This window comes from Elephantulus edwardii, unplaced genomic scaffold (assembly GCF_000299155.1).
Source record: "Elephantulus edwardii isolate Elephantulus edwardi_28Jun2011 unplaced genomic scaffold, EleEdw1.0 scaffold00271, whole genome shotgun sequence".
Classification (NCBI taxonomy): Eukaryota; Metazoa; Chordata; class Mammalia; order Macroscelidea; family Macroscelididae; genus Elephantulus; species Elephantulus edwardii.
This window is the reverse complement of record NW_006400021.1, coordinates 1995243-2014051: the sequence shown is the minus strand read 5'-3', so window position 1 is coordinate 2014051 and position 18809 is coordinate 1995243. Positions and strand designations below refer to the sequence as shown.

The following is an 18809-nucleotide window of genomic DNA, read 5'->3' as shown; positions in this document are numbered from 1 at the left end:
TTCAGACAACCTTGGTTTGAGTCCTTGTTCTACGGCCTTTTTTACTTTTTCAACCTTGACCAGGTCTGTTTACCACTCTGGAAGCCCCTTTTCTCCATTTGTGGAAGGGAAAAGTAATAATACAGAATTCAAGTTACAATGAGACCACTTAGCAGAGAGGAAGGGGGCAATGATGGCAGCGCTACAGCTAAAAGTGCAGTCCTCGGCTGTAGTCCCCAGTCAGGGACAAAGTCTGGACCTCAGAAGAGCTTTGGTGGGGTGGGGAGCCACCTGGTAGGGGAGAGCCACCCAGCCCCTGGGGAGAGCCCCCTGGTGTATATGAGAAACTTTAAGCCACTTTCTTCCATCTCCTCCTCCAGTACACCTATAAGTAACACCTCCAGAGCCCTATTCTTTGTAACTCACAAGTTTGTTCTCTCTAGGTTTGCTCCTTTTCCTATAGGTAATCTGAACACTCACTCTTGTTCTAGAACCTGAAGCCTGAGCCTGGTTCCCAACACAAAAAGGAAACATAACTACCAGCTAAGGAAACAAAGATGGATGGAGCCTCAAAGTTCAGCCAGACACTCCCACTCGACTCACACATGCAAAGACCTTGCAATCCAGAGGACAGAAAACATCATGAAAATTTCTTCTAACTGAACAAGAAGGCATGTAGCTTCAAATCAAGGCCACCAGGAAAGTAATAAAATGGGCCCACCCTTCCCCTTCATCTCAACACCCCTGTGTAGCATGAAGCAGCCAAAGAGTCTGCAAAATCCCAAATGGGACCCCCCCCAATAAAAAAGACAATCTCTTTGTAAAAAAAAAAATTTAATTAATCAACACTGGATGATACCCACCATTACCCTGTCTTTTCTAGCCCCTGCCAGATCTTTCTCATTTCCTTTACCTACTCCCTCCACAATCCACCAGATTGTGCAACCCTGTGATTTCATCCCAACCAGCCTCACCCTTCTGCTCCCACCCCTTACGCCCTTGGATTCCCCCCACACATGTGTTGTGTTTTTTTTTTAAATTTTAAAAAAAAAAATAAAAAGAGGGGGGGAAAACAATATACAATATATAAGTAGGGGTTAGACATAAGAACTGGTTAATTAAGTGCAACTGATATTATAAAACAAAATACCTATTAACTGATGTATGGGGAAAAAGAGTATGATTGTTAAACTTCCAATGAAGTATAAAAAATTAAGTAGTTCTTTCAGCTTCATCATTATCACTACCTCCATCAATTACTATAGCTATCATCTGCCCAATTATCAAAAGCACCTAGTACTGATTACACGTTTTCATGACAGTAAAATCAGATGAGGGATCAGAGTTCACCAGGACTCTCATTATCACTGACATTGGCCTCCTAAGAGTTACTATTACCTTTTTTTTTTAAAGGCTCTCGAAACCTTAAGTAAACAAAACCAACAGCTAGTGAAAACTGACACACCCAGAAACTCTCAGTGAAACACTGACTTCATAGCTCACAACAGACTGCCCTTTTCCATCTACAGGTAGCCTTGCCTGCAACTTAAAGTGAGAGAGAAAACACTCCTTCCTACATCACACCTTATTAAAACACTGGGGGGTTGGGGAAGAATTGAGAGAGAACGAGCGAGCAAGAGAGCACGCATGAGCTTCAAACAGAAAGCAGGCACAACAAAACTGCAATCATTTTAGCACCATACATATGCAATGCACATCCTTTTTAAAAAACGGTTGCAATTTTGTTCCTGAATAAAGAATACTTCCGTTACACTCCTACAAGTCTTAAAAAATCAGAACTAAAAGATCTTTCAAAAATATCAGTGTCTTTACCCTAGACCTGACCTGGAGCACGTGTGCTTAGCCCTCCCAAGCTGATGCCACTCCCATTGGCTAGCCTTCTTGGCAAGAAATAACTGATGTGGTCAAAGAAAGAAACTTGGCATAGCAATTCCTGAGGATGCTCATGACAGCATCTTGAGAGAAAGTTTCTGAGAACACTCCAAATATCTCTAAAGATAGTTTAGGTATCAACAATAGATACTTAGGGGAGAGTATTTGGAAAATCTTAATACACAGTAAGTCATGTTCTGATATGGTTAATAGTATCAACAAGAGAGGAAACTTTTTCTTTTTTTTTGAGAGGAAACTTCTAATCTCTCACTGTCTCACTAATATTTTTACAGGTAAAAGTTATGCATAATTCTTTAGTCATTTAGTAAAAAGTTTAAAAGATCTGCCACCTGCAGCCACTGGAAAAAAGCTCTCTTGTAAATCCTGACCTCCAACAGCACCCTGGGCAATGGTGTCAATGTTTTTCCCCTAATGGTGGGAATGTAAAGTTATGTAACCATTCTGGAAAAAAGAGTTGTTTAAAAGGTTCAACACAGAATTACCCAGTAATTCCACTCCTGGGCATATATCCAGAAGTGAAAACACACATCCACACAAAAGCTTGCAAGTAAATATTCATGGAAGCATTATCTGTAATTGCCAAAAAAGGAGGTGGGGTAGTGGAAGGAGCTCTATTTATTTTGCAAATGCCAAATTCTTTCTTTGTCATTCCTTTTTCTTTTCAGTGCCTAGGTCCACAATCTGGGAATAAAAATCTGTTAACTTGCACTGTAACAATCTGTGTTTATCTCATCATCTTGAAATTCTGACTGAAACTTGAGACAATTTTAGCAACCTTTATAAAGATTAATACATATACAACTTAAATACAGAAAACCAGAAGTTTAATAAAAATTGAAACTTTGATTTTTTTTTTTCCCCACTCACCCACTCTTCAACATTAGGGGGTTGTTCATCATAGACGTGTTCCTTGTCCCAAAGAATATTCGATTTGTCATAACGGTCTATCTTCCTTCGTGTTTTCACAGCAAATAAAATTATTAAAGCAAATGCCACAAGAACCATGAATCCCAGTACAATTGCAATAGCCTAAAAAAGGAATTAAATAAACTGATATAATTATATTATCCTTACTTATTTTCCCCCAGTCAATCCTATACAAATGAATGGAATCTTCACAATCTAATGCCCTGCTAAATTTCTATCATTTAATTGGCATACCACTGAAGCAAATGGTTATGTTTTGAAATCATCATAAAGTATAACCTACATGAATTGAGCAAATACGTATCTTAATACTCAAAATATGCTTAAAGTGAGGTTTACCAACTTTTTGCATATAAAGTACCTATAAACATAAGCATATACTGCACATAGACAATTAATAATGGAGAGACTACACCACTTACAAAAATCATGTAACACAAGTACTACTTTATTTTTGTAGAGATATGATATCGTGTCATACCCATTTCAGACCAGAACATTCTGAAGCCTGTGTACATAAAAGTCACAATTTTTTAAATAATAGGCAATACTTAAACAAATTATTAGTATATTTCTAAAGGGTTTGTAAATGCTTTCTAAGAAGTAGCCTTAAATACATAGTCATGCTTGTAATCTTGTTCATGTAATATCAGGGCTTCAAACTGTTCATTCCATCTTGATTTCCTATTGAGAATTTGCTTTCCATCCCATATTATGGAATTAAAAATCAGTATTTTAAAATACAAAATCTCTGTAAATGTTCATTAAAATTAATAAAATAAAATTTTTTAAAAAATGAAATTATTGCCTCATTAGGATTCTGTTTTTAATAGTTCCTTTGTCATGCTAGTTAAAAAGAAGGGGGGGAAAGTCAAACATGTAAATTTATTGCATTGATGGTTTTGTTTGATAATAAACAGATACTTGGCTGGGTTAAAAAAATATCTATATTTTAACAAGATCCCCAGGTGACCTTGCTAAAACATCTAGTACAATTTGGGTGGAAATACAAATTCTCACCAGCGGATTGAAATGAAATTAACAGATGTAAATGAATACATACTTAGTAAGAGAGATGAACAGAAGATTTCAAAGGACAGCTAACGATGACAAAGCATTCTAACAAAATGTACAAAGAGCTGGTGTTACACAACCAAAAGTGAAGAATGTGCTCAGTATTTTAAAGCTGAAAGAAAACTAAAAATAAATTCAACACCAGAGTTACAAGACTGATGGATTCTACAGGTACAATCATGAATGATGCAGGAGCATCAAAAGATGAAAGGAATACACTAAGTCATTATATTAAAACTAATTGGTCAACGCTGAACCACTTCGGGAAGTAGCATAGACAAAGAACCAAGGATAATGAAGGAAGAAGTTAAAGCTGGCTGCACTGAAGGCACTGGCAAAAATAAGGACCCGGGAATTGATGGAATACCAAGTGAGGTATTTAAAAACAGATGTAGCAACAGATGTGTTCAGTAGTCTAGTAGACTGGTTACTGTTGTTGTTATGTGCTGTCGAGTTGCCTACAATTCATAGCAACCTTATGTACAACAGTCCTAAACCCTGCTCTATCCCTTGCGAATCTTATTGTCTCTGACATGCCTATCTCCATTTCCCCAGTGATGGAATCAATCAATCTCACTGAGGGTCTTCCTCTCCTGCGTTGTCCCTCCATCCTCCCAAGGACGACGTCTCTCCAAGGACTGATCCCACCTTGCAACTTGTCCAAAGTATTTCAGACGGAGCTTCAGAATCTTTACCTCTAAGGAATAAGGCAGCGACCTGGACAACTAACTGGAAGAAATCCGTATCTGTTTCCATTCCCAAAAAAAAAGGTGATCCAACAGAATGTGAAAATTATCAAAAAGCATGATTAATTTCTAATATCACATGCAAGTGAAACTTTGCTGAAGATAACTTTAAAAATTGCTGGAACACTGACAGGAAATTCAAGCTGGATTCAGAAGAGACTATGGCACAAGGAATGACACTGCTGACGTCAAACTAATGTTGGATGAACTGAATACCAGGAAGATGCTTACTTGTACTTTCGTGACTAAGCAAAGAAAGTTTAAAGATATGCAAAGATGTCAGTTTAAAGATTAAGGTGTGCCTGTTCCAAGCCAGAGTATTTTAAATTACATCATATGTATTTCCAAGTTGGATAATAACTAAAGATGACAGAAGGAAAATCAATGTTCTTGACTTGTGGTGTCAGAGGACAGTAGTGAATATCCCATGGACTATCAAAAGAATAAAAAGTCTGTCGTGAAAGAAGTGCAACCAGAGTGCTCCTTAGAGGGAAGGGTGGTAAAACTTTATCTCATTTCTTTGAGCATGTTGTCAGGAGGGGCCTGTCCCTGGACAAAGACATCATGCTAGGAAAGGTGGAGGGTCAGAGAAAGAGATAAAAACTCAACAAGACAGACTGACACAATGACCCCATCACAGTGAGACTGAGCATGACAGGGATCATGAAGGTGGCATAGGGATAGGGAAAGTTCAGAGCTGTTGTTCACAAGGTCTCTATGACTTGTAGTGGACTTGACAGCATCTAACAATAACAATCCTTTTATACTGCAAGTTAATTGCATAGAAAATATTCATTACCATAAATTATGAGGACCTAGATCAACAAATTAGAGCAAATGAACTAATGATGGTGCAGGTGGTCTGGCAAGTTTCTTCATTTTAGGGGTCAATTGAGTTCTTACTAGAAGAATTTGGCAGGGAAAGATGCTATTTGTAACATATTCCCCCTGCGCCTGATATGTATTAAATTGTCTATCAGCCTAGAAAAGCACCCGAGTTGTGTCAGGTACTAAGCTTCTGTCCTGGTTGTAGGCTGATGAGTAACAGAAGGTTCAACTTTCAGTTCTGATAGTGGCATCCTTTGCCAAAAAGTAGTTTCAGATAATAGAGGATGGAGGAAGGGTACCTTAACCCATGCTTATCACAAGTTCATATGAATGGTAACAACAAATTTCTGAAAATCTACATTTACAAGGAAATTATTTTAGACTTCAAAATAACGGTAGATTATGGTTACAGGAGGTTTAACTCTAAAAGTAAGATTAATTCAGTACTATAGTGGTAATTCCTGAGTCATGCTCAGGTGAAAAATAACACGGAAGGAAAGATTAGTAATTCAGAAATGTTTGATTTGTTAGTATAACTAAGATGACTCATAGTTTCTCATGAATGGTAGCATTTTTCAGTCTCACCTGTACATTTGAATCACATGAGTAGGTTTTAAAAATACTGGCATCTACTCTGAAAACTCTCAAAGAATGTGACATCAGAACTGAAAGAAGACTTATAAACAACCTATACTATGCAGATGATACAAGTTTGCTGGTAGAAAGAGATCAAGACTTAAAGCACTTATTTATTGATGAAGATCAAAGATGACAGCCTTCACTATGAGGTAAACTTCAATATCAAGAAAGCCAAAAGTCTCATAACTGGACAAATGGGCAACATCATAATAGATGGAGAAGACTGAAGTGGTGAACAACTTCCTGTTACTTGGATCTATAATCAACATCCATGTTACCAGAAGTCAAGGAATCAAAACATGTTACACTAGGAAAATCTGCTGTTATGGACTTCTTCCAAAGTGCTAGGGAGCTGGTATATTTGTTTCAAGACTAAGGCACACTTGATCCAAGCGAGTTATTAAAATTGCTTCCTATGTATCTGGAAGGTGGACAATGATTAAAGAAGACCAAAGAAGAATTAACACCTTTGAATTGAGTAGTGGTAACAAAGTACTGAATATGCCACTGTTTGCCAAAGAATAAATCAATCTGTGCTGGATGAAATGCAGCAGGTACTCCTTTATAGGTACTGATAGTAAAACTTTGTCTCACATACTCTGGGCATGTTGTCAGGAGGCACCAGTCCTTGTCAAAAGACCGCACTCTTAGGAAAAAAAAAAAAGTATAAGAGAATACGCCATCCCCTTTTCCTTATGAATCAGGGTGAAGTCTCTCTCAGGGAGGAGGGATAGGGAATGGCAAAGGACACACTGACAAAGGAGATTAATCAGAACTGACTTTGACAAGCACTGTCAATTGGACAATTAAAACAGACATTCGGAGGGCAGGGGAAGAAGAACAAACTGGGGAAGAGGTTAGAGAGAATGGTACAGCAATGAAGGAATGAAAACCCAAAATCCCTGTAAATGTTCATTAATACTAATAAAATTTAAAAAAAGACTGGGGGAAAAAAAAGTAGAGGGTGATCAAAAGAAAAGAAGGCCGTCCGAATGGACTGGCACAGTGGCCACAACAGTGGGCTTGAGCATGGCACAGCTTGTGGAGATGGAGCAGGACAGGGCTAGGTTTTTAACTTAAAAAAATTTTTTTTTCATTTATGTGTGTGTGTGTATGTACCATCAAATCAGATCTGACTGGTACAGGAGGAGAATGCCCCTCCTTCTCCAGCAGAGCATCTGGTGGATTTGAACCGCATACCTCTTGGATTACAGTGCAGCGTCTTACCACTAGGCCACCAGAGCTCCCATGGGGCTAGGTTTTGATCTGTTGCTCAACATACTTTAAGTCACAGTCAGCCTAATAGCACCTAACAACAACTTTTAACATTAACAAACATGTCTGAAAGAAAATAAAAACATAAATAAATTGAGGGGGGTGAGATCCTGTATTTATGGATTAAAAGACTTACTTTTGCTAAGATGGAAATAATGCCCAAACGCGTCTATGCACTGAAACCAATCCTATAAAATACCAGCTGACTCTTAGTTTTTAATAAATTGACAAGCTGACCCTATAATTCACAGAGAAATGAAGATTTATAATGGTCCATACAGTCTTATAAATTATTAACCAAACTGAAGAACTTACATGTCCTAATTTCAAAACTAATTAAAAAACTAAAATAATAAATGCAAGATAGCCCTGGGGATTAGGAGATACCTATAAATCAATAATGTACAATGAAATTCTACAATTTCACATAGACAATTCAACAAAGAAAACACAGTTCTTCAAAAATTATTCTGGGACAACAGGACATCCACCTGCAAAAGAATGTTGAATCACTTCTTAAATTATTTACAGAAATAAACGGTACGGGCTAAAGTTATAGAACAACCTGAAGAAAACACAGGAGAGTAAATCTCTGTTACCTTGGTTCAGGTAAAGCTAATTTATATATGACACCAAAGCACAAGAGACAAAGAAAAATTAAACAGGAATTTACCAAAATTAAAACTTAATGCTTTAAAGGGCATCATCAATAAAATGAAGACAGCCCAGAATAATAAAACCTATTTGCAATTAATTGTATTACCTAATAAAGGGCTTATCTCAAAAGTATATTAAGAACTCCAACAATTCTTTAACAAGACGACTAATTACCCAACTATAAAATGGGCAAAGGTTCTAAATTAAACTCTTTTCCAAGGAGATTCTAAAAATGGCCAAATAATACATGGAAAAAGTACAATACTGTGGCATTAAGGGTTTATGGCTTCCCTAGCCACTGACAGATTTTCCACGCGGATGGGCAGGATTATGCATGCTAGCTGATGCACAAGGGGATTGTCTAGTCTTGCCTTGAACTGAACAGAACCTGCAGCAGAATTTGAGGATCTCACAACCAGCAAAGAAAAAGGCATGCAGGGTGCCCTTCAGGGCCAGAGATTCTTGAGCCAGCCAGACCCACAGAAGAGCAGCCACAACCAAAGGACAGAACCACAGAAGAGACAGAGTTGACCTTGGGACTGCTCCCCTCGTGGAACCAGAACTAAGAGTCTTTGTCCAAGTTAGAAGACTAATGGGGGAAAGGAGGAGGAGACATAAATGGCAGAACTAAGAGCCTCAAGTCATGGGGCTGTAGGATGTAAGCACATTCCAGAAGCTGTCCTGACTGAGAAATTGTATTCTGCTACTAACTTGTATTATAGTTTTTCGACTGCCTTAATACGGTTCTGTGTGGCTTGTGAGTTATTGCAATGTAATTTGTACCCAGTAAAGCAGTAAGATTGGTGTTGGAATGAGTACAAAGAGATGCTGGAGTATGGGAGACATGTTTGACCTCCTGGGGATTGGTTTTGTGTTGCTGATGGAGACAGTCCCTTGTGGAATGGGTCGAGATCAGATATGACCACCCCCATGAGGCCCTTGCTCTTTTTACAAATACCATTAACTATTATGGAAATACACAAAGCAATGTGGTTCACACAACAAAGTTACCATTTCATACTTACCAGTGGCTACTGGAGAGGGACATCATGCTTGGTAGGGTAGAGGGACAGCGCAGGAGGGGAAGACCCTCTATGAGGTAGATTGATTCAGTGACTGGGGTAATCGGGACAGGTGTGTCAGAGGCAATGCGACTGGCACAGAATAGAGCAGGGTTTAGGGCTGTTGTACATAGGGTGTCTATGAGTCGCAAATGACTCGACAGCACATAACAACAAACAACATAGTAAAAAACACAAATATAATAACAGAATGTTACAAAAATGTGGGAAATGAGAATCCTCTACACTGCTGAAAAGGAGTATAAAGTTATACAGCCATATTTTTAAATATTCTAGTTGTTTCCCAAAAGATTAATTACTATTTTCCATACAAGCCAGTAATACCACTCATTGGTGTATTGTATAGCCAAGAGAAACTAAAACATACATTCATACAAAAACTAGTGTGTGAATGCTCACAGATAGACTGTTCAAAATAGCCAAAAAGTAAAAATAATCCAGACACCCATGAACTCTTCAACACATGAACAAAATGCTGTATACCCATACAGTGGACTTTTATTCACTATGCAAATGGAGTACTGACACCTTGAAAGGTTCCAAGGTTCACCTGTATGAACCTTGAAAACATTCTGCTAAATGAAAACACTATTTGAAAAAGGCTATCAATCGTCTAATTGCATTAATATGAAAAGCCTAGAAATAGGCAAGCTGAGAGATGGACAATAGATAAGTGTCTGGCTAGTGCTGAGCTGAGGGGAATGTGGGAACTGGAGACATTGCTAAAAAGTACAAAATCTGAAGGAAACACTTTAAAAATGGGTGGTATGATGACTGTATAATTCTGTAAACAATCAGAAACAATGAATTGTTTCCATAAACTGTGTATTATAGGATAGTGAAAATACTGACATTTAGCCCTACTTCCACATCTTAATTTAACTAGTCAGAAAAGATTCCTCAAGCATCAACAAGTGATCCTTCTGGAACCCGAGTTGAGTCTCTGGCCTAAACAGAAAGGAAAAACAGTAAACAATCCTTACCTCTTGAGGATCCACCACACAGTAGTGATACAAATACTGATCGATGTAGAGTCCAGAGACTGCAGGAGTATAAAACTGGTTGCACAGAGCGTAGATTTGAGAACCGTACATAGATCCAGAAGATTGGGCAGTTGGATTGACTCCCATTATGTAGACGATTGTGGCAATAAACACCATGACGCCCAGGATGGCACTCACTATTATTACAGTCAAGTAGTATGTTCTTGTTCTGGACATTTCAGATCTTATAACACTGGTAACAAATATCACCAATGCCGCAATGAAAGAAAAGGCGGCCATGGCCAGCATGAAGCCCTTGGCTGCTCTTGGATCTGTGTAGCCTCCTCCATAGCCGTAGCCATAACCGTAACCATAACTACTTCCAAAACCACCAAAGCCACTTCCGTAAGGGTAGTTCATGCCACCGCCCAGTAAACCATTTCCATAGCCTCTGTCCCAAGCAAGCGTGGAGGCGACACAGGCAAATATGGCAATGCACATCACGATAATGAGCATAGACAGAATCCGAATGACTCCTGGAGGAGAAGTCCATTTATAGAAGTGAAGAATTTCATCTTCTGGGTAGAAGGAATATGCTGGCTGAGAAAGCATTGGGCGATTATGCATCTCTCCACCATATATGTCATTGCTGGGTGCATAATGATTCGGTTTGCTGAAATGCACATGAAAGCAATTTCCAGTTACTGATTTTTGGTAGCTTTAAACAAAAAGAACATATAAAGTATTTATGATAACTTAAACCACTGACTAATGACACTATTATTAGCACTGGCTCATTAAGAATAGTAAGGATATGTGAGGATCAGACTCACTTGGATAGTTTGTCAAAACACAGATTACTGGCTTCATGCATGGCTGAATAGGTTTCCCAGGTGATGCTGATTCAGTCACACTTTGACAACCATTTCTCTAGCACACCAGAGGGCAAATCTTAAAAATTTGCTGCATATTAGAATTACCTGGAGACTCAGAGTACTAGATACCACTTAAATAATTTCTGCAGACAGGACCCAGGTAGTTTAAAAGAATGACTTTAACCCTTCTGACTATGTGACTGAAGAGAAGTCATTCAAGCATGACATTCATACTGCCGTACTTGGGGTCATAGGGTCTTGTTGGTAAAAACAGTTTTTGTTTGACTACTAACCGAAAAGGACGTTGGGTCAAGCCCATGTAGCAGCACCATGGAATAAAAGACTGGAAATCTGCTTCCTTATGAACTGTGGCCGAGAAAACCTCTATGGAGTAGTTCTACCCTGTATTACATAGTTGTTCTTGGAACCGACTCACAGCTGAATCTCCTGCAGGTTTTTCAGAGGCAGCTAATCAAACAGGAGCAGAATGACTGTCTATCTGGTGGATCCAAACAGTGTACCTTTGGAATTGGGGTACAATTACCAAGAGGCCACCAGAGCTCCCTGTATTATATGATAGGAGGGTTATTGGTAAGAATCAATTTGACAACAGACATGCACAGTCATGTACTGTTCTTGTCAGCTTTACTATTTAAAAAAGCATTCACTTATTCACTTGATTATTTACTGGAGTTGGACTCTTGGTACAAGAGATACACAAACAAGATAATGTCATTCCAAGTCCCTTACAGACTTAGTCTCTAACAGGGGAGTAAGACATTTAAACAAAAAAGCTTTGTGAGTTGTAGCTACAGTTATGCTAAAGGTTACAAAGTAAACCAAATATGCAACCAGGGCTCATTAGGATAACCAACTGAATTCTGACTTTTCCTTTATTTTGATACTCCAATAATTTAATCATAAACAGACTGCTCATGACAGACCCACTAATGTAAGGCCATACCAAATTTAAGAACGGTAGATATCTCAGGGCTTTCTACAAAATTAGCATATAAATTGTGATCTTCAGTGAAATACAGAGCAGCACTGTCCCATTAAACAGCCACCAGTCACATATAAGGAGCTCTGGTGGTATAGTACATAACATGACTGGCTGCTAACAACAAAGTCAGTAGTTCTAATCCACCAGTGTCTCCACAGGAAAAATGTAGGTGATCTCCTCCTATAAATATTTACAGCCTCAGAAATCCAGTATTATTATGATTTGAGTTCAAGTTTACCATCACTCATTTATACATATTTTGTTTTCACAATGCTGATGGTAATCCCTATACTGTAACATCACTCTTCCTCATCTCTCTCTGTGGTTTTTATTTCCATTCTCCTTTTATCCTCTCCTTTCCCCACCTTGACTTTATCCTTAGACTAATGTTGCCCTTGCAATCATGTATGGTTGAGTATGCTAGGTGCTGAGTTATCTCCCTGGTGTTACTGTTGTTCTACAGGATTTAATATATGGCTACAAGTTATATCACATGTAAGTGTAGGAAATGTGACATCAAAAATGGAATGTTCTAAAAATTTAAAACATAAATTGTATTTCAAAGACTGGTGGTCTAGTGATAAGAACCTGTGCTGTAATCGCGAACATATGTGGCCCAGATCCACCATCTGCTCTATGAGAGGATAGGCAATCTCCTTCTGTGTGTTTAAATGCTTCTGGTCATCTAGAGGTGGGTTCTGACTCAACAGTACTCAACACGCAACACAAAATATTAAAAGAGGATGGTTAACCAGATGCTATGCCGGGGAAGGAGGGGCAGTCTCCTCCTGTACCAGTCAGATCTGATTTGACGGTACACGTACAAAAATAATAAAATAAAAAAAACAAAAAATTTAAAAAAAAAGAGGATGGTTAATTATCTCCTAGACAATTTTATCAATTAATTACATGTTAAAATTATTTATTGGGTTAAATAAAATACATTATTACAAATGGCTAAATTAAAAAAACAAACAAACAATTGGCTAAATAAGCCTTTTATCTTTAATGTGATCACAACATAAAATTATATATTTGGTTCACATATTTCTGTACCGCTATTAAGAAAATAACTAAACTATTAATGACTGCATGTAGTAATAACATGGATAAATCTTATTCATGCGAAAAGAAGGCAGAAAATACATGTAACACTAATACATTTATACAAATTTTAAAACAAGTAAAAGTTAACTGTCTGATTGGTAGTTGTTATTAGGTGCCATCGAGATGACTGAAGCAGGGGCCCTGTGGACAACAGTGCTGAGCCCTGCGCGACCCTGGCCATCCTCATGCTCTCTGTCATGCCCACTGTGGTCACTGCCTAATACCAGCTCCCTGAGAGACTTCCTCTCTTTTGCTGACCGACACTCCACTTTTCCACTTTTCCCAGCCTGATGTCCTCCTCCAAGGACTAATTCCTCCTGAAAATATGTCCATGTAAGCGAAATGAAGTTCCACCCACCCTTGGCTCTAAGAAGCACTCTGTTTTACTTCCTTTGTTCTGATTGTCGATGGCATAGTCAGTACTCTCCTCCAACAATGATTTGGATGTATAAAAACTCCCACAGAGGACTCTTCAGCAAGTTTCCAGAGACTGTAAATCACAAGGGAAGGGTTGCCCAGCTTTTTTCTACGGAGCCAGTCAGTGGGCTCAACATGCCTGAGACACCGGCACCTTTGGGTTAGCAGTGCAACTTCCTATAGAATAAACTACCAGAGCTCCCTTAGGATTGTATGTGCTTGGGTGTCCCTGAGTCAGAACCAACCTACAGTTGACCCTCTAATAGGTTTTTGGAGGCAGAAAATCACACAGGAAAAGATTTCCTATCCTTTCCCACGAGCTGCTAGAGGATTTGAACCGCACATCTTTGAGATTACAACGTAACTTCTCACCACTAGGCCACCAGAGCTCAGAGGTAGAACAAGGTAAGATAATAAGGACAGGTAAGTAAATGATAGGGAATTCTTGGGGTGTTTTGTTTACTGACTTGCATAAGCGATAAAAGTTTGTCATTATTTATGATATCATAAAAAGCACATAACAGATTAAAGTTCCAGCTATTGCACTTTTAAAAAACATAAGAGATACTAAAAAACAAGACAAGTAAAAACCTAAAGAATTTTTTACTTACAATTCATCAGGTCTATAGGGAGGTGGACTTTCAAAAGGCCTGGATGACATGGTTAATGTCACTGGTCACCTGATCTTCGGGATGAGCAATACCTGGTAGCTCCCAAGATGAGCCAATCTAAACAAAAGAAGTAGGGTAATGGCATTAGTATTGTGCTCAGAGTTCCATCAGTAAAAACTAATGACACCAATCTCCAAGTAACTACTTACTGCATAATTACTTTTCCCTTTCTCACTGTATTTTCAAACACTGGGCATCAGACTTCCTGAGAAGAGGAGTAATCCAGCCTCATATTCCTAGCACTATGGTTGGGTTGTTGGAAGCAGGAGTACCATCCACTTACTAAACAGCATGCCTCCAGAAACCCTATGAACTTTGACAAATTTTGATAGTTGTAGAAAGGCTTCAGGCCTTCTGTTCATAGGGTGGCTATGGCTGACTCGAAGGCAATCAATAACAATGGTGTTGGAGAAGAGTACTGAACATCCTATGGATGGCCAAAAGAACAAACAAATATGTCTTGGAGAGGGTGTTGCCAGAGTGCTCTTCAAAGGCAAAGATGATGAGGCTTCAACCTCACATACTTTGGGCATGTTGGTAGAAGGGGCTATTTGTTGAAGAGAGATATGATGCTTGGTAGGGTAGGGGGTTAGTGAAGGAGAGGAAGACCAGTTGGACTGACACAGTGACTGCTGCAATGGGCTCTAATGTGTCCATTAGAAGTGTGAGGATTGCATAGGGTTTAGATCTGTGTTCACAAGGTCACTAAGGGTCATTATGGTCATACTTGACTAACATCATCTAACAACAACCACATGCTCTGCATATCACCAACATATGAATATTATTTAAACTTGAATATATAATTTACAACAACCTGCGTTATGCAGATGACACAATCCTGCTTGCTGAAATTGAGGAAGACCTGAAGTGCTTGCTGTAGAAGGTAAAGGACTGCAGTTTTCAATATAGATTGAAGCTCAATATCAAGAAAACAAAGACTCTCACCACTGGGCCAACTGGCAGCATGATAGATGGTGAAGGGATTGAGATTGTTAACAGCTTTAGTTTGCTTGGCTTCACAATCAACACTCTTAGTACCAGCAGCCAGGAAATTAAAAGACGTATTGTGATAGGAAAGTCTGCTGTTAGAGACCTCTCCAAAGTACTGAAGAACAATGATGTCAGTCTGGAGACCAAGGTGCACCTGATACAAGACACAGTCTTTGCAATTACTTGCTATGCATCAGAGAGCTGGGCAATGACTAGGGATGATAGATGAATTGGTGTCTTTGAGCTGTGGTGTAGGAGAAGAGTACTGACTATTCCATGGACTGCTAAGAAAATGAACAGGTTCGTCCTAGAGAGGGTTAAATCAGGCTGCTCCTTGGAGGCAAAGATTCTAAAGCTTCATGTTGCAAGGAGGGACCAGTCCTTGGGGAGGGATGTCATGCTGGAGGGTAGAGGGACAGTGCAGGAGAGGAAGATCCTCTACGAGATGGACTGATTCAGTGACTGGGATAATGGGGGTAGGTGTGTCAAAGACAGTGAGATTGGCACAGGATAGAGCAGAGATGAGGGCTGCTGTACACAGGGTTGTTATGAGTTGCAGGTGATTCGATGGCACATAACGACAACATATCATTTACAGTAACGATATTCCATAAAGCTTTTAAAACCTAAGTAGAATGGTACTTTTTAAATTGTCATACCAGAAGAATGTCTGTGCTTCATTGACTATGAAAAGGCATTTTACTGTATGGATTACAAGAAATTGTGGTTAACCTCTAGAAGAATGGGAATCCCTGAACACTTGATTGTGCACATGTGAAACCTGTACTCAGACCAGGAAGCTGTAGTCAGAACAGAGCAAAGAAATACTGCATGTTTCAAAATCAGGAAAGGACTGTGTCAGGGATGTGTTCTGTCTCCGTACCTTTTCAATTTATACACAGAACAGATCATTCAGGAGGATGGACTTTATGAGGAGGAATGTGGCATCAGGACTGAAGGAAGATTCATCAACAACCTACATTATGCAGATGATATAACCTTGTTTGCTGAAACGGAAAACCTGAAGTGCTAGTGCAGAAGGTCAAGGACTGTAGTCTTCAAAATGGATTGAAGCTCAACATCAAGAAGACAAAGATTCTCATCACTGGGCCAATTAGCAGCACCATGAGAGATGGAAAAGAGATTGAATTGTTAACAATCACAGCTTGCTCATCTCCACAATCAATAATCGTGGCACCAGCACTCAAGAAACAGAAGACAAATTGCACTGGGACCATCTGCCAAGAGAGACCTCTTCAGAGTATTAAGAAGCAACAATGTCAGTCTAGAGACCAAGGTGCATCTGATTCAGACCATGGACTTTGCAATTACGTGCTTTGCCTCAGAGAGCTGGACAATGACTAAGGATGATGGAAGAAGAATCGATGCCTTTCAGTTGTGGTGCTGGAGAAGAGTCTTGAACATACCAAGAGAAACAGATCTGTCTTGGAGAGAGTGAAATCAAGTTTCTCCCTGGAAGCTAGGATTTTGAAGCTCCGTCTCATACACTCTGGGCACATGGCCATGAGTGACCAGTCCTTGGAGAAGGACATCATGCTCAGAAGGGTGGATGGACAGCACAGGACAGGAAAATCCCGGATGAGATGGACTGGTACAGTACCTGGGGCAATGGGGGTTGGTGTTTCAGAGTCTTTAAGACTGTCTCAGGACAGGACAAGCTTCAGAGCTGCTGTATACAGGGTTGCTATGAGTCGCAGGCAACTCGACGGCACATAACCATAACAACAAAAACATAGGAAAATGACATAATTCTCAAATGTATTCCATTTCCTTTTACTTTTGAAAACCCATATATAAATATATATAAAAAAACACATGAAAATGCACATGAAAGCAGTATCAAGCACACACTAACCCCTTAACGGTAACTCAAGAATAGTGTAATTTATTTAAAAGTATATCTTTATCTTCAAATAGGACTACAAAACTTGTATCTATAGGTGGTGGAATTGTCGGATAAGGTGGAATTTTTCCTTATTTCATTTTCCAAGTCTTCAAATATGACATTATTTTTATTAAAGGAAAAAAATATTAAACACACATTGTATTAGAGAGCCCTCTTCTATGAGAACAAGAGAGTAATTTTTTTCTTCTAAAATTCTTCAAAGCAAAAATCCTTACCCATCAGTAAGGCAATTTTTCTCAATCAGCAAGTGTTCATTAAGTCCCTACACTGCACCATGGGAGCCCCAGGAAGGTCATACACTATTTGGAGAAAAGAAACTAACAAAGAAAATAACAGTTATATCATACAGTGTCTAAGACTGAACAACATGACAAGTCGGAGTAACCAGTAAAGACTGAAGAAGAGATTTAAGCAATAAGGGAAGGAAGGAATCCAGGCCAAGTGTGCAGTGAGTCTGTAGAAGAGTGAGCGATGGTAGGGATAAGCTGGAATAACATCTTCTAGAAGAAGGATACAAAGACACTGATATGGTAAAAATACGGAGAGCTTCAAAAGCCTCGTATGCACTTTTCATCTTATTCAGGTAGGAACTAGGACCTCAGTTCACGATTCTCACTCAGCAGGAGGCGTATAAGTTTCATTTCAAACCAAATTAGAAGGACAAGCAAAACTGGGTAGGAAAGAGCAGTTGGAACCAGCAGCCGTAAACTAAGGTGTGTAGTGATGAAGGACTGACTTAGACGAGAAGAAAAATACCTTTTATTAGGGATCTACCATGTCTTTTTTACATGAACGTCTCATTTCTTTGTCAAAGTGACCCACTATAGCTGACTAGCTGACTCTACAGGTGCTGTGCTCATCAGAGCTCAAGTTTGTGTGGAGGCCTAAAGGCCACTAAGCCGCAATGTGAACACAGGATTTCATCTGCTCTCCACTACCTCTATTACCAACAAAGGGTTGCTTTTGGGATCAGCCCGTCCGTGGGCCATCGAAAACTGGAATTCTCCCTTTAATGCTACACAAATTACCCTCACTTTGAAAGGATTGAACCAAATCACAGTTAAATTAATTAACTTCATTTGCTGAATGTGCAGTTTTCAAAAGCTGAAAAGGTTTGAGGCTTCAAGTGCACTTAAAATGAAACAAATGCACTGCTGTCAAGGTGATTTCAACTCATGGAAACCCTCCATCAGGTTTCCAAGGCTGTATATCTTTTTTTTTAAATATAACCTTTTTTAATCATATACATAATTACACATTTATCCACAATCACTCATGGACAGAAATATATGTGTGTTCTCACATCAACATGACTATGTTAGTCACTGACACATAAGAACAGAAATACATCAGGTCTTACACATTCTCTGAAAAATCATTACAGAGTTATTTACTTACCGAGTCACACTTTAACTTGCATATTGTTCTCTTACACATACAGATATGCTCACATATCCACTAACCATATGAAACATACATATATGTCTGTACTCTTGAGATTTATTTTTTCCCTTTTGTTAAGATTTTTTAAAATTTATTATTAATTTCAATGAAAATTTAGAGAGACTTTGGATTTCTATTCATTCATTGTTGCACTTTTCTCCCCTCCCAGCCCTTCCCCCCTAGTACACTACCCTCTTGGAAAAATAAAAGAAAAATTATTTCATTGTTTTACAATCCCTCCCCCCAGGTCCACTCCACTATACAGCCTT

The 18809-nt window shown here is 38.9% G+C and overlaps 1 protein-coding gene across 2 annotated transcripts in view; it reads right to left on the bottom strand.

The window, feature by feature from the left end:
- OCLN (occludin) overlaps nt 1-14210 on the bottom strand; it is a 64653-nt gene extending 50443 nt beyond the window's left edge. Inside the window, exons 1-3 of one of the 2 annotated variants that reach the window (XM_006900033.1) lie at nt 14118-14167; nt 10105-10777; nt 2761-2922 (exon numbers count right to left, since the gene is read on the bottom strand). In XM_006900033.1, coding sequence (XP_006900095.1) covers nt 2761-2922; nt 10105-10777; nt 14118-14167 — 885 coding nt within the window. Of the gene's footprint in view, nt 1-2760; nt 2923-10104; nt 10778-14117 lie in introns of both variants that reach the window. The other variant, XM_006900034.1, reaches the window with a different exon arrangement.
- Between the last annotated feature and the right edge of the window lie 4599 nt (nt 14211-18809).